Here is a 23,871-nt window from a genome sequence, read left to right as displayed (position 1 = left end):
ATATCAAAGTCCAAAAGACAGGAATAACAAAGGGAAGAAATTTAACCAAAAAGAAAAACAATTCTTACAAGGTATAGATATGTCAAAATACACCTAAAAATTGGAGGTACCATCCATGTTGTACCACAGAAAAGTGGTCTTGGTTTTTCCCTACGGCCAATAATAAAACAGTTACTAAAAATAAGCTATTTATAGTAACATAAAAGGGAAGTAATTAAAAAAATTAATATTGTATGTGAACAAAAGAAGGATCTGCCAAATAAATCTGTTGACATAAATGAAATTTCAGATCAGTATGTTCATTAGTTATGGAGATATAACAATTTTAATTTGAATAAAGGGAGGAATCTGAAATAAAACCAGTCCATATTATTTTACCTGATTGGGCCTGTCCAACTAATACAATAATGAAACTTCAAATCAGTTTCCTATAAGTACTTACTGATATAAATCCATTTTGATTACAATCAGGGGAGGGGAATCAGATATAAAATAACTCTGGAACCTACGATTGGATCTGATTTGTCATGGAATCCAAGATTTATTGTTGCTGAAGATATTTTGGAAGTTTGTATCAAATAAAATTATAAATGAAGTCTCTATATGGCTGCAAAAGCCAAAATAGCCGATTTTGGACCATTAAGGGGCCATAACTCTGGAACCCATGATGGAATCTTACCAGTTGAAGAAAGGAAGCAAGATCTCGTGGTGATACAAGTTGTGGGCAAGTTTGGATAAAATCAAATCAAAAACTAAAGATGCTTTTGAGAAAAGCGCATGTCTCCCACAACTGCCCCTCTGAAAAATGTTAGTTTCTCTAGATGTTTTAGACGAGTGGATCCAATTAGATGGTCTGGATGAGTGGATCCAATCGGTAATTCAAGGGCCATAAATCAAAAGTGCCTGGGCGGATTTGGCTAGTTATCAAACTTGGGTAAGATCTTATGGCCAAACACATTTTGTTCAAGTTTGGTGAAGATCAGATGAGAAATGTTCGACTTAGAGAGCGGACAAGAGTAAACAAACAGATTTTTTCGGTAATTCAAGGGCCGTAACTCTAAAATGCCTTGACCGATTTGGCTAGTTATCGAACTTGGCTGAGGTCTCATGGTCAAACACATTTTGTTTAAGTTTGGTGAAGATCGGATGAGAAATGTTCGACTTAGAGTGCGGACAAGAGTAACAAGAGCTGTCCGTAAGACAGCCAAACTTGACTATTCGAAATATTGTCACAGAAGCAGGAAATTATTACCCAAAATGTTAAATATCAAAAGAGTTTTAAGTTCGAAAGGGGACATAATTTGACCTAAATACATATCAGAGTTATGGGACTTGATGTTATCAACTAGTTTTATAACCCCGAAGAAACATGTTAAGTTTCAATTCAATATCTGCATTAGTTTTGGGGATAGTAACTTGCATGTTAAACTTTAACCAGAATTTTCTAAGTCCAAAAGGGGGCATAATTTGCTGAAAATACATGTTAAGAGTTATTGAACTTGACCCAGTGAGGTTGGTAATTGACCTTGAAAAAGAATAAATAAGTTTCAAAGCTATATGCCTTTTGGTAATAGCTGTATGTACTTGCACGCAAAACTTTAACCAGGATTTTCTAAGTCCAAAAGGGGGCATAATTTGCCCAAATACATGTCAGAGTTATGGGACTTGGTGCTATCAACTAGTTTTATAACCCCGAAGACACATGTGAAGTTTCAATTTAATATCTGTAGTAGTTTTGGAGATAGTTACTTGCATGTAAAACTTTAACCAGAATTTTCTAAGTCCAAAAGGGGGTATAATTTGCCCAAAATACGTGTAAGAGTTATGGGACTTGACCCAGTGAGGTAGGTAATTGACCTAGAAAAAGAAAAAAATAAGTTTCAAATCTATATGCCTTTTAGTAATAGCTGTATGTACTTGCACGCAAAACTTTAACCAAAATTTTCTAAGTCCAAAAGGGGGCATAATTTGGCCAAAATACATGTCAGAGTTATGGGGCTTGACCCAGTGAGGTAGGTAATTGATCTAGAAAAAGAAAAAATAAGTTTCAAATCTATATGCCTTTTAGTAATAGCTGTATGTACTTGCACGCAAACTATAACCAGAATTTTCTAAGTCCAAAAGGGGGCATAATTTGGCCAAAATGAAGGTCAGAGTTATGGGACTTGTTGCTTTCAACTAGTTTTATAACCCCTAAGACACATGTGAAGTTTCAATTCAATATCTGCATTAGTTTTGGAGATAGTAACTTGCATGTAAAACTTTAACCAAAATTTTCTAAGTCCAAAAGGGGGCATAATTTGCTCAAAATACATGTCAGAGTTATGGGACTTGACCCAGTGAGGTAGGTAATTGATCTAGAAAAAGAAAAAATAAGTTTCAAATCTATATGCCTTTTAGTAATAGCTGTATGTACTTGCACGCAAAACTTTAACCAGAATTTTCTAAGTCCAAAAGGGGGCATAATTTGGCCAAAATGAAGGTCAGAGTTATGGGACTTGGTGCTTTCAACTAGTTTTATAATCCCGAAGACACATGTGAAGTTTCAATTCAATATCTGCACTAGTTTTGGAGATAGTAACTTGCATGTAAAACTTTAACCAAAATTTTCTAAGTCCAAAAGGGGGCATAATTTGCTCAAAATACATGTCAGAGTTATGGGACTTGACCCAGAGAGGTAGGTAATTGACCTAGAAAAAGAATAAATAAGTTTCAAAGCTATATGCCTTTTAGTAATAGCTGTATGTACTTGCATGCAAAAACTTAACCAAGGTGTGACGCCGACGCCGACGCCAGGGTGAGTAGAATAGCTAGACTATTCTTTGAATAGTCGAGCTAAAAAGGCTGATTTTTCAATAATTCAAGAGCCGTAACTCCAAAATGCCAGGACTAATTTGGCTAGTTATCGAACTTGGCCGAGGTCTCATGGTCAAACACATTTTGTTCAAGTTTGGTGAAGGTCGGATGAGAAATGTTTGATTAAGAGTGCGGACATGAGTAAAAAGGCCAATATTTCGATAATTTAAGGGCCGTAACTCCAAAATGCCTGGACCGATTTGGCTAGTTATCGAACTTGGCCGAGGTCTCATGGTCAAACACATTTTGTTTAAGTTTGGTGAAGATTGGATGAGAAATATTCGAATTAGAGTGCGGACAAGAGTAAAAAGACCGATTTTTGGTAATTCAAGGGCCATAACTCAAAGACGCCTGGACCAATTTAGCTAGTTATCGAACTTGGCCGAGGTCTTATGGTCAAACACATTTTGTTCAAGTTTGGTGAAAATCGGATGAGAAATATTCGACTTAGAGCGCGGACAAGCTTTGTGACAGACACACAGACAGACTGGAGTAAATCAATATGTCTCCCATACCACTGTGTGGTGGGAGACATAATGAAGCTGCTATTGTGCAGACAAGGTCAAAATAGCTAATTTTGGCCCTTTCAGGGGCCATAACTCTGGAACCCATTGTGGGATCTGGCCGGATCAAGAAAGGAACTGAGATCTTATAGTGACACAAGTTTTGTGCAAGTTTGATTAAATTCAAATCATAAATGAAGCTGCTTTTGTGCAGACAAGGTCAAAATAGCTAACTTTGGCCCTTTCAGAGGCCATCACTCTGGAACCCATAAAAGAATCTCGCCAGTTCAAGAAAGGAACCAAGATTTTATGGTGATACAAGTTGTGTGCCAGTTTGGTAAAAATCAAATCATAAATAAAGCTGCTATTGTGCAGACAATGTCAAAATAGCTAATTTTGGCCCTTTCAGGGGCCATAACTCTGGAATCCATAATGGGATCTGGCCAGTTCAAGAAAGGAACCGTGACCTTATGGTGATACAATTTGTGTGCAAGTTTGGTTAAAATAAAATCATAAATGAAACCACTATCGTGCAGACAAGGAATTGTTGACGCACGGACTGATGACGGACGAAGGGTGATCACAAAAGCTCACCTTGTCACTATGTGACCGAGTTTTGAGTATGACGTCGTTTTTTCTATTATTTGACACAGTGACCTAGTTTTTGAGCTCATGTGACCCAGTTTTGAACTTGACCTAGATATTATCAAGATAAAAATTCTGACCAATTTTCATGAAGATCCATTGAAAAATATGGTCTCTAGAGAGGTCACAAGGTTTTTCTATTATTTGACCTATTGACCTAGTTTTCGAAGGTATGTGACCCTGTTTTGAACTTTACCTAGATATCATCAAGGTGAACATTCTCACTAATTTTCATGAAGATCTCATGAAAAATATGGCCTCTAGAGAGGTCACAAGGTTTTTCTATTTTTATACCTACTGGCCTAGTTTTTGACCGCACGTGACCCAGTTTCGAAAATGACCTAGATATCATCAAGGTGAACATTTAGATCAATTTTCATGAAGATCCATTGAAAAATAATGCCTTTAGAGAGGTCACAAGGTTTTTCTATAATTTTAGACCTACTGACCTAGTTTTTGACCGCAGTTGATACAGTTTCAAAGCTGACCTAGATATCATCAAGATGAACATTCAGACCAACTTTCATACAGATCCCATGAAAAGTATGGCCTCTAGAGATGTCACAAGGTTTTTATTATTATTTGACCTACTGACCTAGTTTTTTAAGGCACGTGACCCAATTTCAAACTTGACCTAGATATCATCAAGGTGAACATTCTGACCAATTTTTATGGAGATCCATTCACAAGTATGGCCTCTAGAGAGGTCACAAGGTTTTTCTATTTTTAGACCTACTGACCTAGTTTTTGACCGCACATGACCCTGTTTCAAATTTGACCTAGATATCATCAAGATGAACATTCAGACCAATTTTCATACAGATCCCATGAAAAATATGGCCTCTAGAGAGGTCACAAGGTTTTTCTATTATTTGACCTACTGACCTAGTTTTCGGCGGCACGTGACCCACTTTCGAACTTGACCTAGATATCATCAAGATGAACATTCAGACCAATTTTCATACAGATCCCATGAAAAATATGGCCTCTAGAGAGGTCACAAGGTTTTTCTATTATTTGACCTACTGACCTAGTTTTTGATGGCACATGACCCACTTTCGAACTTGACCTAGATATCATCAAGGTGAACATTCTGACCAATTTTCATGAAGATCTCATGAAATATATGGCCTCTAGAGTGGTCACAAGGTTTTTCTATTTTTAGACCTACTGACCTAGTTTTTGACTGCACGTGACCCACTTTCGAACTTGACCTAGATATCATAAAGATGAACATTCAGACCAACTTTCATACAGATCCCATGAAAAATATGGCCTTTAGAGAGGTCACAAGGTTTTTCTATTATTTGACCTACTGACCTAGTTTTTGATGGCACTTGACCCAGTTTCAAATTTGACCTAGATATCATCAAGGTGAACGTTCTGACCAATTTTCATGAAGATCTCATGAAATATATGGCCTCTAGAGAGGTCACAAGGTTTTTCTATTTTTAGACCTACTGACCTAGTTTTTGAAGGCACGTGACCCAGTTTCGAACCTGACCTAGATATCATCAAGGTGAACATTCTGACCAATTTTCATGAAGATCTTGTGAAATATATGGCCTCTAGAGAGGTCACAAGGTTTTTCTATTTTTAGACCTACTGACCTAGTTTTTGATGGCACGTGACCCAGTTTCGAACTTGACCTAGATATCATCAAGGTGAACATTCTGACCAATTTTCATGAAGATCTTGTGAAATATATGGCCTCTAGAGAGATCACAAGGTTTTTCTATTTTTAGACCTACTGACCTAGTTTTTGAAGGCACGTGACCCAGTTTCGAACTTGACCTAGATATCATCAAGATGAACATTCTGACCAACTTTCATACAGATCCCATGAAAAATGTGACCTCTAGAGTGGTCACAAGCAAAAGTTTACGGACGGACGGACGGACGCACGCACGCACGGACGACGGACGATGGACACCGCGCGATCACAAAAGCTCACCTTGTCACTTTGTGACAGGTGAGCTAAAAAAACAAGAGGGCCAAGATGGCCCTAGGTCGCTCACCTGAGAAACACACCATAACACAAAATAACAGTGTAAACATGTTTGTCAGACCTAGTGATTTCATGGAAATAATTATTCTGACCAATTATCATTAAAATTTGAGCTAAAATCTTGAGTATAAGTGAGTATTTTCTGTGATTTGACCTAGTGATCTAGTATTTGACCCCAGATGACCCATATTCAAACCAAACCGACCAAATTTCATGAAGATCAATTGAAAAATACAGCCTCTATCGCATACACAAGGTTTTTGTTTGATTTGACCTAGTGACCTACTTTTTGACCCAAGATGACCCACATTCAAATTTGACTTAGATTTCATCAATGCGATCATTCTGACTTAATTTCAGAAAGATCAACTGAAAAATATAGCCTCTATGGCATACACAAAGTTTTTCTTTGATTTGACCTAGTGACCTAATTTCTGATCCCAGATAACCTATATTTGAACTTGACCTATATTTCATCAATGCAATTATTCTGACCAAATTTCATGAAGATCAAATGAAAAGTACAGCCTCTATCGCATACACAAATTTTTCTTTGATTTGACCTAGTGAACTAATTTTTGACTCTAGATGATCCTTTTTTCAAATCGACCTAGATTTCATCAAGGATATCATTCTGACCAAAATTCATGAAGATTAGTTGAACAAGAGCACCGCCTTGCGGATGCTGACGCTCATCTGATTTTTTTTTTGTGTAATAGAAATATTGTCCTACCCATGATTTTCTAAGTCTAAAAAGGGCCATCATTTTTGCAAAAAGCAGGATACAGTTATGTTTCTTGATGTACAGTGTCCACTTATGATGGTGAAGAACTGTTAAAAGTTTTAAAGCAATAGCTTTGATAGTTTATGAGAAAAGTTGACTTAAACATAATACTCAACCAAGAAAATGATTTTCTAAGTCCAAAAGGGGCAATAATTATTGCAAAAAGCAGGATGGAGTTATGTTGCTTGCTGTACAGGGTCAGCTTATGATGGTGAACACGTGTTGCAAGTTTCAAAGCAATAGCTTTGATAGTTTAAGAGAAAAAGTTGACCTAAACATAAAACTTAACCAAGAAATCTGATATTTTCTAAGTCCAAAAGGGGCCATAAATCTTGCAAAAAGCAGGACGGAGTTATGTTTCTTGCTATACAGGGTCAACTTATGATGGTGAACAAGTGTTGCAAGTTTTAAAGCAATAGCTTTGATAGTTTAGGATAAAAGCTGACCTAAACATAAAACTTAACCAAGAAAACTGATTTTCTAAGTCCAAAAGGGGCAATAAATCTTGCAAAAAGCAAGATGGAGTTATGTTTCTTGATGTACAGGGTCTGCTTATGATAGTGAACAAGTATTCCAAGTTTCAAAGCAATAGCTTCGATAGTTTAGGAGAAAAGTTGACCTAAACATAAAACTTAACCAAGAAATCTGATATTTTCTAAGTACAAAAGGGGCCATAAATCTTGCAAAAAGCAAGATGGAGTTATGTTTCTTGCTATACAGGGTCAGCTTATAATGGTGAACAAGTATTCCAAGTTTCAAAGCAATAGCTTTGATAGTTTAGGAGAAAAGCTGACCTAAACATAAAACTTAACCAGGCAACACAGTGTATAGACTCTCTGTACGCCCAACCGGAAGTCGCCAAAAACTAGGCGTTCAGAAATCAAAACACAAAGTTTTGCTGTCGCGGATGGCTTGGATTTTCATTGTTTATTTCGTTAATATCGTATAAAGTAAGTGTACTTTTAATCAACGTATTGTTTAAGAGCTACTGTTTACGTAGATACCAAACACGCCTATTAAAACTCTTAATATACTTCATTTCAAATCAAATTACGTGTGGGTATTTGTTCGATTTTGTAATAAAACTATCAATTCTTTGAAATGCATATATCTTGAGCTTTTGCAAAGAATTAAAACCTTTGCTACTTCGTAGATAAATATCTTACGCATCGATAAATACTAGCATGGCTCTATGGTAACGAATGTGTTTGTAGGAAAATGTGTTTTTCTGAGACATATATGCCGATTACACTGTCCCACTAGTCGATACATTACTGGCCCACTAATCGCAATTTCTAAAATCCGGACTGAACGCTTAGTCGAAAAACTGTACGCCTATTCAGAACTTCTTTTCACTCATGTATTTCAATAATTTGACTTTGTGTTATGATAACCAACAGTTAAAAAGTAATAGTTATAATATCTTTCGTTTTCGTAACAGTCACAGACCATTTTATATGTTATTACTGCAGTTTCGAATCCACTTTTCGTAAAGGTTAGTGTTTATTAGTAAGTAATTATCAAATCAATTTAGTCTAGCGCGGCACTGCCGCGCGACTAATTCAATTTGGTAAATGCGTACTAATAAACTCTAACCTGCATAGTGTTTGAAATTATTTTTTGTAATAATGACTAGATTCTTTACACATAAATCACTAACGCATCATTCATATAATCGTTACGTGGCACAACTCAGTGTTTGATCCATTTCCGGCATTTCAGAGACTTGTTCGAACTTTACCTCGGGAACTTTATCATCATTCACAGAAGAAACAGCTGCCGTCGGCGCGGTTATTGGTAATTTCTGTTTATTTTAACATCCGGCACCAAGTCACAGTTGATATCAGTCAAAATCAAGCAGATTGAAGCTAATATCCAGTTTTTTTTTTTTGTTTGTTTTTTTTGCATTAATAACTATTGCAGTAATCGCTACAAATCAAAATGAAAATGACCTGGGTCCTAACGTTTACATCAGTTGTTCTACACGTATAACTAACCACCGTCTTGGAAGATATATGAGCGGACTCGTTTTGGACACTTTGATTGTACAAAGTTTTCATACAGACAGCGCGTTTGTCTGTTGGCGGAGCTTAAACTCAAAAAAAAAAAATTTCAAGAACAACACAGATGGACATTCACCTTGGGTATAATGGGAAGTCCCTGCATAAGAAGGCTTTGTTTGCACAATGTTTATGTGAAGTTACAGTAAGGTATAAGCAAAAGTAAAACAAGAAAAAGATGTGACAGAAAAAAGGTTGCCGAAAAACTTAACTTTAACCGAAACCGGGGCGAGTAGAATAGCACCGCTATTCCCCGAATAGTCGAGCTGAAAATACAAAGGAAAAAAAAAAACAGTGTCCTGTCAAGCTGAGCGGAATAAATATACAACATGTATATTTTTCTCGTATGTTAACGGAAACACGTACACAGATTATATTTCTTGTCCAAGACAAGGACATCGTTGGTGAAACAGACCAATAAATACTGTTTCACTGTCGCAAGTAAAATACAAAACAAAACTTATATTTATAAATTCAATAAGTACAGTGTATAGAGCCTACAAGCCGAAACACGTCGTCATTTCTTTATTGAATAGGCGTACAGTGTTTTGGCGAATAGTGGGACAGTTTTATAGAAAGTTTTGCGACTAGGCGGTCAGTGCATAATTCAGATGCATGTTGAATTAAACAATATTTAAACTATTCAGGATTGTAAATTCATATTTGTAGGTATAAACTCACTTGCATGGATTTATAATTTAACATTCGGAAGCGGTTCTGACATGTATTTCACTCGCAGTTCCTAAATAATGGGCATTTTTAGCCTGAATGTATCGTCTTTTGCTTTGACCTGCTGGGTTTTGGGTGAAAATACGTTTTAATTTCATGTGTTAATGTCTATTTAACGGCAGTTTGTTGCAGAGACATTTATCATACATTGAAAAATATATACAACAAGAATTTTTATTTCAAGAGCCAAAGAAAAACATAAAAATACTCCCCTTCCCGCCCAGCTTCCAAAAATTTGAAAAACGAAAGTGAACGCCTAGTTATTGGCGACTTCCGTTTGGGCGTACAGAGAGTCTATACACTGTGGGCAACGCCGACGCCGACGTCGACGCCGACAACCGCTCAAGTGATGACAATAACTCATTTTTTTTCTCAAAAAATCAGATGAGCTAAAAATTGGAGGTACCATCCATGTTGTACCACAGAAAAGTGGTCTTTCCCTACGGCCAATAATAAAAAAGTTTCTGAAATAAGCTATTTATAGCAACATAAAAGGGAAGAAATTAAAAATAATTATTATAAGTGAACAAAAGAAGGATCTGCCAAATAAAAACAAGAGCACTGCAATTGACACAAATGCAGAGCAATATACACACAAAACAAAGTCATATGACCTTTGGCCCCTAAGTGTGACCTTGACCTTGAAGTGAGCCGTCCAAAACATGTGCTCTGCATATTGTTTCCATCAGGTGAACATTTGTGTCAAGTTTCTTTGAAATCCTTCAAGGGGTTCAAGAGTTACAGAGCGGATGGGAAATTGCTAACCAACTGACATACAGACAAGGCGATAATATAGCATGTCCCTTCTGGCGAATAAAAAGCAATCGAGATCTTATGGTGATACAAGTTGTGTGCAAGTGTGGTTAAAATCAAATCATAAACGAAGCTGCTATTGTGCAGACAAGGTCAAAATAGCTAATTCTGGCCCTTTCAGGGGCCATAACTCTGGAACCCGTAATGGAATCTGGTTCAAGAAAGGAACCAAGACCTAATGGTGACATAAGTTTTGTGCAAGTTTGATAAAATTCAAATCATAAATGAAGCTGCTATTGTGCAGACAAGGTCAAAATAGCTAATTCTGGCCCTTTCAGGGGCCATAACTCTGGAACCTATAATGGAATCTGGCCAGTTGAAGAAAGAAACCAAGATCTTGTGGTGATACAAGTTGTGTGCAAGTTTGGTTAAAATCAAATCATAAATGAAGCTGCTATTGTGCAGACAAGGTCAAACAAGAGCTGTCTGATGACAGCGCGCTCGACTATTCGAAGAATTGATTGAAGAATGGGGTCAAAATATTTCCACAGATATTCAGACAAAAGAAATAAATAGATTAGACAAACAATGTTCCTGTATTTCTTTGATTTTGATAAGTCTTGAAATGTATGAACCAATTTCAAAGTCCAAAAAGGGCCATAATTCAGTCAAAATAGTTATGTACTCTTGCCTACAGACGGAAATCATAATGATAAACAAGTGTTCAAAGTTTAAAAGCCATATGTCAAATAGTTTTGACAAAACGTGGACTTGTATGAAAACAGAACCAATTTCAAAGTCCAAAAAGGGCCACAATTCAGCCAAAATAGATGACAGAGTTATATACTCTTTCCAACAGATAGAGACTATTATACAAACAAAGTGATAAAAGTTTCAAAGCCATATGTCAAACACTTACAAAAAATATGAACTGGTACAGAAAACTTAACCAAGTTTTCTAAGTCAAAAAGGGGCCCCTAATTCACCCAAAATCCTTGATGGAGTTTCTGACTCTTGCCTATAACTGGATATGGGGATGGTTAACAGGAGTTGAAAGTTTCAAAGCTTTTTCTCAAAAGACTTTGTCAAAATATGAATTGGTATGAAATATTAACCCAGATTTCTAAGTCAAAAAGGACCATAATTCAGCCAAAATCCTTGATGGAGTTATGTGCTCTTGCCTATAACTGGACATGGTTATGGTTAACAAGTGTTGAAAGTTTCAAAGCTTTATCTTAAAAGACTTTGTCAAAATATGAACTGGTATGAAAAACTTAACCATGATTTCTAAGTCAAAAGGGGCCATAATTCAGCCAAAATCCTTGATGGAGTTATATGCTCTTGCCTATAACTGGCCATGGTGGTGGTTAACAAGTGTTGAAAGTTTCAAAGCTTTATCTCAAAAGACTTTGTCAAAATGTGGACTGGTACGAAAAACTTAAACAAGGTGTGACGCCGACGCAGACGTGAGTAGGATAGCTCTACTTATTCTTCGAATAGTCGAGCTAAAAAGCTAATTTTGGCCCTTTCAGGGGCCATAACTCTGGAAACCATTATGGGATCTGGTTGGTTCAATAAAGGAACCAAGATCTTATGGTGACACAAGATTTGTGCAAGTTCGGTTAAATTCAAATCTAATCTATTGTGCAGACAAGGTCAAAATAGCTAATTCTGGCCCTTTCAGGGGCCATAACTCTGGAACCCGTACTGGAATATGGCCAGTTCAAGAAAGGAACTAAGATCTTATGGTGATACAAGTTCTGTGCAAGTTTGGTAAAAATTAAATCATAAATAAAACTGCTATTGTGCAGACAAGGTCAAAATAGCTAATTTTGGCCCTTTCAAGGGCCATAACTCTGGAACTCATAATGGAATCTCGCCAGTTCAAGAAAGGAACCAAGATCTTATGGTGATACAAGTTGTGTGCAAGTTTGGTTAAAATAAAATCATAAATGAAACCACTATCGTGCAGACAAGAAATTGTTGGTGCACAAACAGCAAATTCTGGCCCTTTAAGGGGCAATAACTCTAGAACCCATAATGGGATCTGGCCAGTTTTTGAAAGGAACTGAGATTTCATGCCAATATAAGTTTTGTACAAGTTTGATCAAAATTGCTTGCAAAATGTGGTCTCTATCTTGTTAACAAGAAATTGTGGATGGATGGACGACATGTGTGTCAAACATGTATAATACACAACAGTCGGTGACACATTGATTTACCGTGTAAACATGTTTGGCACTCCTCGGTAATTATCAACCCAGTCAGAATACTTTTTTTTTTTTTTTTTTTGAAAAGCGGGAGAATTGTGGTTTAGGTCGGGAGACGGGAGGCAAGGTGGAAAAATCGGGATTTTGACCCTCCCGCGTGGGAGATCACATCTATGGCGGTGGATATAATTTGGCACTCAGGACCTTGACCGCACATTGCAATTTAAATTCATACAGTTTTACACGTTTAAGTATGACTTTTGTGGAGTAATTTCAAAGTTATCTAAATAAATTAACTTAATCAGTTTTAAACTGTTAACTACTTCCATAACAATATCAGAATCTATTCACTGATGATACTGGTGATACTGCCCAACTTGCTCGGACAAATTTTCCAGTGAGTCATACATTCATTAAAACGAATTTCGTTTGATAAAAACACATTTCCCAGGTCCAGATGAGTTTGTATAAAGCAATTTTGACTGTACTAACTACCTAGTATCTAAGGTCTGGGGCCTTATGGTTTTGGACAAGAAGATTTCTAAAGATTTTTTTCTATATAAGACAATGTAAAACAAAACCACCTGGCATGGCATACATTGACCCCAGGGTCACAATTGGAACAATCTTGGTAGAGAACCACTAGTGCATGTCACATACTAAATATCTGAGCTCTGGGTATTATTTCTTAAGTAAAACAGCGATTCTAATGTTTGAACATTACTCTTGCCAAACTAACAAATTGTTAATGGTAAATCATTTACTCACATATCTCTGCTAGATTTTCTTTCTCCAATCCTTTTTCTTTCCCCAGTAATTTTCCTGTTTCTTATGGGTTTCCTACTAAGCTCATGGCCATGTTTTCGATCCATCTCCCTACTAGGCCTTCTATGACTCTCTCTACTTGACTTACGACTCCTCCCTTTGTCCTTCTCCCTACACGCTATTCTCTGGCCACGTTCTGGGGTATCTGAAAAAGCAACACTCTTTAGCCAAAGGCAATCTGACAAGTACTTCTTTGCAACAATTTCATCAAAAATTTCATTTTTGAGGACAAATTTTCACCTACTTGCATGCATAAGAAAATATATAAATCCTGTTCAATGGTATAACCAGAGTATTTAGACTTTGCTTTGATTTTACTTCTGTTCTACTTGTTTTTCATCAATCTCATTCATTATTGTGCCCCCCTTCGAAGAAGGAGGGGTATATTGTTTTGCAGATGTTGGTCGGTCGGAATGTAGACCAATCCGTTTCCGGATGATGACTCAAGAATGCTTGGGCCTAGGATCATGAAAGTTGATAGGGAGGTTGGTCATCACCAGCAGATGACCCCTATTAATTTTGAGGTCTGTATGTCAAAGGTCAAGGTCACAGTGACCCTGAACAGTTAAATGGTTTCTGGATGATAACTCAAGAATGCTTAGGCCTAGGGTCATGTAAGTTTATAGGGAGGTTGGTCATGACCAGCAGATGACCCCTATTGATTTTGAGGTCAGTATGTCAAAGGTCAAGGACACAGTGACCAGGAACAGGAAAACGGTTTCCGGGAATAACTCAAGAACGCTTGGACCTAGTACCAGGAAAATTGATACTGAGGTTGGTCATGACCAGCAGATGACCCCTATTGATTTTGAGGTGACTAGGTCAAAGGTCAAGGTCACATTGGCCAGGAACAGTTAAATGGTTTCTGATCTTTTTATCCAAAATCACAAGGCCTAGGGCTTTGATATTTGGTATGTAGCAAAATCTAGTGGTCCTCTACCAAGATTGTTCAGATTATTTCCCTGGGGTCAAATATGTCCCCACCCCGGGGGTCACATGGTTTATATAGAATTACATAGGAAAAAACTTTGAAAAACCTTGTCCAAAACCACAGGGCCTAGGGCTTTGATATTTTGTTTATGACATCATCTAGTGGTCCTCTACTAAGATTGTTCAAATTATTCCCCTACCGACCTTGACCATCATCAACCTACAGAGCTGGTTCAAGCACTCTGCACATTGTCTCATTGCCATCTACCTATATGTCAAGATAAAGTCAATACCTTTAATGGAACACAAAATAATGACGGACGGACAGGCGCACATAACTGTTTTTTCTGAAACTGGTGTATTAAAACTAGTCCAGTTCTTTCCTCTTGTAGTCTCTAACGTAAGTGTACTGACATAGGTAATTCTTTGTTCCAGCCTACCTAAAAACATTTTAAGGCCACAAAAAGGGGGAAAACAAGCAAATTCGATGAATTGGTATCCCCCCACCAAAAGGGTTTGTGGTGAGGAATGGCAAAAAAATATATCCGGCAAAAAGTTTAAAGGATGTTAATAAGAAGCAAATAATTTTTATTAGTCAAAATCAATTTAACAGAAAACAAATGTTTGATTAAAGAGTACGTAATAAAAGTATGATACTTTGATCCCGGGCTAAAGAATTTTTTTTTGAATGGGATATGCTTACTGTAATAACTTAGCTTTTAAAATTAAATGCAGTTAACTGAAATGTGAGCTTGAAGTTTAACTGGAACGAAATATTGTCTTTGAGTGGTTTGGCACCAGGTGTTGCTGTTTAACATGTACAGTTAAACTTAAAAGGACAGATGTCCTTAAGATAACACAATCAAGTAAGATATCTTGAACATGGCTGAGGGCAAGGTTTGTGCAGTCACAACTTAAAACGTTGAAGGTTTGAACATTTAAAAAGAAAAACGAGAGGGCATGATGGCCCTATATCGCTCACCTGAGTACCATTGCTCAAAATGATATGATCGTTTCAAACCAATCTCATTAGAAGCTGCTAAGGTGTATTCATTTAGATAAAAAATAAAGGGAAGTAATTTGTCATAAATTCAGTCACTGTCCATCTGTTGAAATTTGAGATCAGTATCCTTATTAGTTACTGAGTTATACCATTTTAATTTGAAATAAAGGGAGGTAATTTGACATAAATCAGTCCATAGTTTTTATACCCTGATTGTCTCAGTCCAATAATGACAATAATGAAATTTCAAATAAGTCTATAAGGACTTACTGATATAAAATCATTCTGATTCCCATCAGGGGAGGTAATCCAGATAAAAAAAATGATTTTTATATCTGAAAGATTTATCATGGAATCCAAGATTTTATTGTTGTTGAAGATATTTGGAAGTCTGTATCAAATCAAACATAAATGAAGCTCCATATGGCTGCAAAGCCAAAATAGCAAATTTGGACCTTAAAGGGGCCAATAACTCTGGAACCCCTGATGGAATCTGGCCAGTTCAAGAAAGGAAAACCAATATCTTGTGGTGATACAAGTTGTGTGCAAGTTTGAATTTAAATTCAAATCATAAATAAGGGTGCTATAATTGTGCAGACAAGGTCAAAAATAGCTAATTTTGGCCCTTTCAGGGGCCATAATCTGAAAACCATTATGGGATCTGGCCCAGTTCAAGAAAGGAACCGAGATCTTATGGTGACACAAGTTTTTGCAAGTTTGATTTAATTCAAATCATAAATAAGCTGCTATTGTTTCAGACAAGGTCAAAATAGCTAATTCTGCCTTTTCAGGAACCCAAAACTCTGGAACCCAAAAATGGAATCTCACCATTCAAGAAAAGAAAGAGATCTTATGAATGATACCAAGTTGTGTGCAAATTGGTTAAAATAAAATTTAAAAATGAAGCTTGCTATTGTGCAAACAAGGTCAAAATAGCTAATTCTGGCCCTTTCAGGGGCCATAACTCTGGAACCCATAATGGGATCTGGCCAGTTCAAGAAAGGAAACAAGATCTTATGGTGATACAAGTTGTGTGCAAGTTTGGTTTAAAATAAAATTATAAATTGAAAAACCACTTATCGTGGGAGACAAGAAATTGTTGACGGAGGCACGCACGCACACACGGACTGACAACGGACGAAGGGTGATCACTAAAAAAAAAAAAAGCTCACTAAAAGTTACTAATCAAAGGCCTGAATGGCCTGAGTCGGCTAATGATTGATGTACTGACAGTATAGTCTACCGTTTCAGTTTGTTTTTAGTTTTTTTCTTAAAAATTTCTAACACAGCTCGATATTTACCCAAAATATTTTTATCCGGATACGATTACACTTTTCCCCAGTTTGAACAATATATTTTAAAAATGGTGATGATACGAAGAATTTAGCAGAAATTGGGGCAGTATCTGCTTGAATTTTAGGGTTTTTTTTAAAATTCCCCTCTTTTTTAAAATTTTTTTCATAAAAAAGTTGTTTCGTTTACCAAACATAGCGTTTTCAAATCTCGATTTCAAAATACAAAAAAAAATTTTTAATTTTTCGCCCGTTTTGTTTATTTTCGAAAATAAAAATTTAAAATATTTTTAATATCGTAGTAACTAAACAAACCAGTAGAGCTTTTTTTTCCCGAAAATTTACCCGTTTACTGACTGCAAAATTCAACCCACAAAAAAGTTTATAAAAATATAAAATGCGGTTTACGTTAAATGTGGGGGGAATTTAAAGGTGATCGGGCTATGTTACCTAACGCACAGCGATTAGATTTTGTTTTTAAAAAAGCATTGTGTGATTCGAAAATTTTTTACTTTTTTATACGCTTAAAAAATTATTTAGACATGCGTTTTGAAATTATTTCTTGGTAATTTACGCAAAATAGCTTTTTTGGGGGGCCCCTGCAGTGGAAAATTTTTTTTGTCTTTCGCTGGATGTTACCCAAAGCTTTTAAGCCTGCGCATTCTTAAAATGCAAAATTTAGCTTAATGAGTTAATTAGAGAATGCAAAATTCAAGCATAAATATGACAGTTAATCGTATTTTGGCCATAGCAAAGGGAATTGACAAATTTAATTTCATTCTGCAGTGAATGTTTTAAAATTTAGAAAAATCTAAGGAACAAATCCCTTCACTTTTTAATTCGGCCATTTAGAAAATCGTTGGTAGAAAGGACCCTCAAAAGGCTTTCGCTTTACCCGACTCAAAAATAATTTTTATGTAATTTAAAAGGGGAAGTAATTAAAAAAAAAAAACCTAGAAAAGGCTTTTGTAAAAATGTGCATGTTCCCAAATGAAAAAAGCCCATAGGCAAAATTCCCAATAGGGTTGGGGCGGCCCCGAGGTTTGGGGCAATGGGTATTTTTGGCTTCAGTCCCCCCCCTAAATTTCAAACTCTGGGAGGGTCTAATAAAAATTTGGTCTTATTTTGTTTTGATAAATTGCCTAAAAAATAGGGGTCTCTACCGAATGTCAATCATCCCATTAAGTTTTTAATTGTAGGTCAAATGGTTCTCAAGTTATTTCCAAAAAATGATTTTACATAACAGGCCCCTGTGCCTTGGCCTTTAAATTTATGACTCCCCAAAAACAATAGGGGTCATTATCTGCATGTTCAAATATTTCCCATGAAGTTTCAACATTCTGGGGCAAAGTGGTTTTTCAAGTTATTGCTCGGAATGGTTATCAAGTTTTAGGCCCCCCGGACCTTGACCTTTAACGGAAAATGGACCAAAAACAAAAGGGGGTTTTTTCTCTGTATGAACAATCATCCCATGAAAATTTCAAAATTTTGGGTTGGGGGTTTTAAGTTATTTATGGAATGGGTTTTTTCCCTGTTCAGGCCCTGTGGCCTTGCCTTTAAAAGAGTGACCCCCAAAATTTGGGTTTGGGGTATTATCTGCATGACCCAAACATCCTATGAAATTTCATCATTTGGGTCAAAAGGGTTTTTCCGTTTTGATCGGAATGGTTTTCCATGTTCAGGCCCCGTGACCTTGACCTTTTTGGAGTGACCCAAAAATCAAAGGGGTATTATCTTCTGTTAAATCACCTATGAAGTTTAACATTCTGGGGGTTTAAGTGGTTCTTAGTTTTTGATCGGAAATGGGTTTTAATGTTCAGGCCCGTACCCTTTACCTTTGACAGGTGACCCCAAAATCAATAGGGGGTTATCTATCTTCAGCCAATAAATTTTGAAGTTTCAAAAATTTGGGTCAAGTGGGTTTTTGTTATTGATCGGAAATGGTTTTTTAAGTTTAGGCCCTGGACCTTTTACCTTTGCGGAGGACCCCCAAAAAAAATAGGGGTCATTCTCTTCATGACCCAAAAATTCCTATGAAAATTTCAAAATTTTTGGGCAAATTTCTTAGTTATTTATCGCAAATGGTTTTCAAAATTCAGGCCCTGGACCCTTTACCTTTGCGGATGACCCCAAAAACAATAGGGGTCGTCTACTCCAGCAGCCTAAACCCCATAAAAATTTAAGGTTCTAGGTCAATTTTCTCCGTTATTGCCCGGAAAATGAAGTGTGACGTACGGACAGAAAGGAGGACGGAAGGACGGGCGGACGGACAGGGCAAAAACAATATGTCTTGGGGGGGGACATAAATTTGTAAGTGGAAAAAAGAAGGATTGCCAAATAAAAACGTTTGAAAAAAAAAGAAATTTTAGTAGTAAAATTTTTTATTATGGAGATATAACAATTTTAATTGAAAAAGGAGGCTGAAACGACAGTAAATCCCCCGCAGCTATGGAAGTGAAAGGGTAAACCTTTGATTTGCTGTGACCCGACCCTTTAACTGACATGGTACTCATGAATTCTGCACAACGTTTTTGATGGGTGTCTTTTGACCCCAAATTTTATGAAAATCCTTTAAGGGGTTTAGGGATAAGAGATGAAACCTTTGACCCTTTAGTTGTGACCTTTACCTTTAGTTTACATGGTGCTCTTTAGTTCTTTTTAAAAGGTGATCATTGAACCCAAATTTGATGAAATCCTTCAAGGGGTTTAGGAGATACAGAGTGGACATTAAAGGAAGGCTCAAAATTTTTACCCTTAGTTGTGGGCCTTGACCTTGACCCGGGGATGGTTGACTCATAATTTTGCACATCTTTCTGATGGGTAACATTTACCCCGTTTTTTAAAATTCCTTTAAGGGGGTTTTGGGATTAGAGCGGGCACAAAATGGGAAAGGGTCAAAAACCCTTTTACCTTCATTTTTTGACCTTGACCCTTTAGGCGACAAAAGGGTGACTATAAGTTTTTGCCATGCCTTTTGAGGTGTCATTTGACCCAAGTTTGATGAAACTTCAAGGGGTTTAGGTGATATAGAGTGGACACAAAATGGAAGGCTCAAACTTTGACCCTAGCTGTGACCTTGACCTTGAGCTGGAAATGACGACTCATGGGTTCTGCCCCATCGTCTTGATGAGGTGAACATTTGACCCAAGTTTTATAAAATTCCTTCAAGGGGTTTAAGAGATATAGAGCGGACACAAAAGGAAGGCTAAAACCTTTGCCCCTGAGTTGTGACCTTGACCTTGGGGCTGGCATGGCGGGACTCATGGGTTCTGCACATCGTCTTGATGAGGTTGATCATTTGACCCAAGTTTTATTAAATTCCTTCAAGGGGTTTAGGAGTATAGAGCGGACACAAAATGGCAGGCTCAAACCTTTTGGGACCTTGAGTTGTGACCTTGACTTAAACCCGACAAGGCTGTAATGGTTCTGCACATCGTCTTGATGAGGTGATCATTTGACCCAAGTTTGGGGAAAATCCTTAAAGGGGTTTAGGAGATATGGAGCGGACACGAAAGTGTTACGGACGGAAGGACGGACGGAAGGACGGAAGGACGGACGGAAGGACGGACAGAAGGACGGAAGGACGGACGCAGACCATTCCTATAATCCCTCCGCCACGGCGGGGGATTAATAAAGGGAGGTAATTTGACATAAAATCAGTCCATGGTTATCTACCCTGATTGTCTGAGTCCAACTAATAACAATAATGAAATTTCAAATCTGTCCTATAAGTACTTACTGATATAAATCCATTTTGATTACAATCAGGGGAGGTAATCAGATATAAAACTAGAGCTATCACTAAAGGTGATGAATGTACCCCCCGCATGCACTGACAGTACATTGCAATTTGACGCACACAAGATTGCATAATTATGTGGACTGTATGTATATAGAATGTATGTATACAGTATAGTAACAAAAAACAAAGTCCCATAACTATGCAGAATATTTATCTAAAAGAATGTACCATGCACCATGCACAACTAGGGTTGGTACTGATCACTTGTGTGAAGTTTCATTAAATTGTGTCAAGGGGATGAGGAGAGTATGGTGCGCACAAGATTGTGTCTATGTATATAGTATAGTAACAAAACAAAGGGCCAAGATGGCCTACGTCGCTCACCTAAGAAACACACCATAACAGTGTAAAACATGTTTGACCTAGTGATTTCATGGAAACAAATATTCTGACCAATTTTCATTAAGATTGGACCAAAAAATTGGTCTCTTGCGATAAAACAAGCATTTTCTTAGATATGACTAGTTTTTGACCCTAGTGACCCATGTCAAACTCGACTAGATTTTATCAGGCAATATTCTGACCAAATTCATAAAGATCAATTGAAAAATCGCTCTATCACATACACAAGTTTTTTGATTTGACCAAGTGACCTAGTTTTGACCTCAGATGACCCATATTCAAATTCGACCTAGATTCATTAAGGCAATCATCTGACAATTTATAAAATCAATTGAAAAAAACAGTCTCTATGCATACACAAGTTTTTCTTAATTTAACCTAGTGACCTGTTTTTTACTCAGATAACCTAATTAAACTCGACCTAGATTTCACTAACATGCCCCATGCACAACTACTGCTGGTACTGATCACTTGTGTGAAGTTTCATTAAATTCTGTCAAGGGGATAAGGAGAGATGGTGCGCACAGATTGCGTCTACAGACAGACGGACAGACAGACAGACAGACAGACAGACAACCTGAAACCAGTATACCCCCCCTTACAACTTTGTTGTCGGGGGGTACAATAACTCTGGAACATATGATTGGATCTGATTTGTGATGGAATCCAAGATTTCTTGTTGTTGAAGGTATTTTGGAAGTTTGTATCAAATAAAACCATAAATGAAGTCTCTATATGGCTGCAAAGCCAAAATAGCCAATTTTGGACCTTCAAGGGGCCATAACTCTGGAACCCATGACGGAATCTGGCCAGTTCAAGAAAGGAAGCATGATCTTGTGGTGATACAAGTTGTGTGCAAGTTTGGTAAAAATCAAATCATAAATGAAGCTGCTATTCTGCAGACAAGGTCAAAAAAGCTAATTCTGGCCCTTTCAGGGGCCGTAACTCTGGAACCCATAAAGGGATCTGGCCAGTTCAAGAAAGGAACCGTGATCTTATGGTGATACAAGTTGTGTGCAATTTTGGTTAAAATAAAATCATAAATGAAACCACTATCATGCAGGCAAGAAATTGTTGACGGATGGACGGACACACCACGGACGAAGGGTGTCACAAAAGCTCACCTTGTCACTATGTGACAGGTGAGCTAAAAATAACTTTTTTTGGGGGGGGGGGGGGAAATAGGGGAAGGGGTGTGATCAAGGTAAGGGGGTGACCAGGTGTGGGTACACAACTTCACATGTTAACAATAAATAATAATGGAAAAGAATGAAAGAAATTTAATGGAATTCTATCAAATGGTAAGTTTGTTATGTACAAATATGTGGATTTTTATACAATTAAAGGGCAATAACTCTTAATTTACATATAAATCCGAACGAAATTGTGTGTACACAACCACATTATGGTGATCTAAATTCTGTTTAAGTTTCATAGTTCCAGGTCAAATATATCAAAAGTTATGAGGCAGAAATTGCCATATTTGGGTGGACGGATAGCTCAGTGGTTTGCACACTTGCCTTCCAAATCCTGAGGTCGGGGTTCGATCCCCAGCAGCTACTCGGGAATTTTCAGAAACACTTTTCAGTGTTTCCCACCCAGCTAGAGGTGTACTGGTCAGGAACCCAGGTAATCCTTGCGTGTATCAGTGCTATACACTGGGCACGTTAAAGAACCAGGCTGTCTATTCGCAAGCTAGGCTAAGTTAGCCGGACAAGCCTGTATCTGATTTCTGATCTCTCTGTGGGGGCTTTGTCTCACCCTGTCCCTCTGGTCAGATTGCTCCGTGTCTGTACTAGTAGAGAATGATTTCACGCCCTGTGTGGCTGCAGTTGCTGTAAAGCGCCTTTGAACATGTTTATCATGAAAAGGGCGCTATATAAATCTGGTATAATAATAATAATAATAACTAGAAAATGCTTTTGTAAAAAAGCGCATGTCTACCCAAATGCAAAGTCCTATAGGCAAGAAGTCAATGCTGGAGCGAAGTCAAAGAGACACTGATGGTTGGCTGCAATAGGGATCATCTACTTGGCATGTCCAATCACCCCACTAAATTTCAACACTCTTGGCCTAGTGGTTCTCAAGTCACAGTTCAGGCTTCTGTGACCTTGACCTTTGATCAAGTGACCTCAAAATAAATAGGGGTCATCTACCCTGCATGTCCAATCATCCTATTAAGTTTCAACATTGTAGGACAAGTGGTTCTCAAGTTATTTCCTAAAAATGATTTTACATGAACAGGCCACTGTGACCTTGACCGTTAATAGACTGACTCCAAAATCAATAGGGGTCATTTACTCTGCATGTTCAATCATCCTATGAAGTTTCAACATTCTGGGTCAAGTGGTTCTCAAGTTATTGATCGGAACTGGTTATCAATGTTCAGGCCCCTGTTACCTTGACCTTTAACGGAGTGACCCCAAAAACAATAGGGGTCATTTACTCTGCATGAACAATCATCCTATGAAGTTTCAACATTCTGGGTCGAGAGGTTCTCAAGTTATTGATTGGAAATGGTTTTCCATGTTCAGGCCCCTGTGGCCTTGACCTTTAACAGAGTGACCCTAAAATCGTTAGGGGTCATCTACTCTGCATGACCAATCATCCTATGAAGTTTCATCATTTTGGGGTCAAGTGGTTCTCAAGTTACTGACCGGAAATGGTTTTCAAAGTTCAGGCCCCTGTGACCTTGACCTTTAATGGAGTGACCCTAAAATCGATAGGGGTCATCTACTTTGCATGTACAATCATCCTATGAAGTTTCAACATTCTGGGTCAAGTGGTTCTCTAGTTATTGATCGAAAATGGTTTTCCATGTTCAGGCCCCTGTGACCTTGACCTTTGACGGAGTGACCCCAAAATCAATAGGGGTCATCTACTCTTTATGACCAATCATCCTATGAAGTTTCAACATTCTGGGTCAAGTGGTTCTCTAGTTATTGATCGGAAATGGTTTTCAATGTTCAGGCCCCTGTGACCTTGACCTTTGACGGAGTGACCCCAAAATCATTAGGGGTCATCTACTCTTCATGATCAATCATCCTATGAAGTTTCAACATTATGGATCAAGTGGTTCTCGAGTTATTGATCGGAAATGGTTTTCAATGTTCAGGCCCCTGTGACCTT

General features: G+C 37.5%; 1 protein-coding gene across 2 annotated transcripts in view; it reads right to left on the bottom strand.

Annotated features, from left to right (window-relative positions):
• The window catches only part of LOC123532336 (uncharacterized), a 316,884-nt gene that overhangs the window by 139,301 nt on the left and 153,712 nt on the right, over window positions 1-23,871 (bottom strand). For both annotated transcript variants that reach the window (XM_053517493.1, XM_045313748.2), the window contains exon 9: window positions 13,317-13,518. In XM_053517493.1, coding sequence (XP_053373468.1) covers window positions 13,317-13,518 — 202 coding nt within the window. The remainder of the gene's footprint in view (window positions 1-13,316; window positions 13,519-23,871) is intronic.

This window comes from Mercenaria mercenaria, chromosome 11 (genome assembly GCF_021730395.1).
Source record: "Mercenaria mercenaria strain notata chromosome 11, MADL_Memer_1, whole genome shotgun sequence".
NCBI classification, from domain to species: domain Eukaryota; kingdom Metazoa; phylum Mollusca; class Bivalvia; order Venerida; family Veneridae; genus Mercenaria; species Mercenaria mercenaria.
This window is presented reverse-complemented; position numbering and strand designations above follow the sequence as displayed.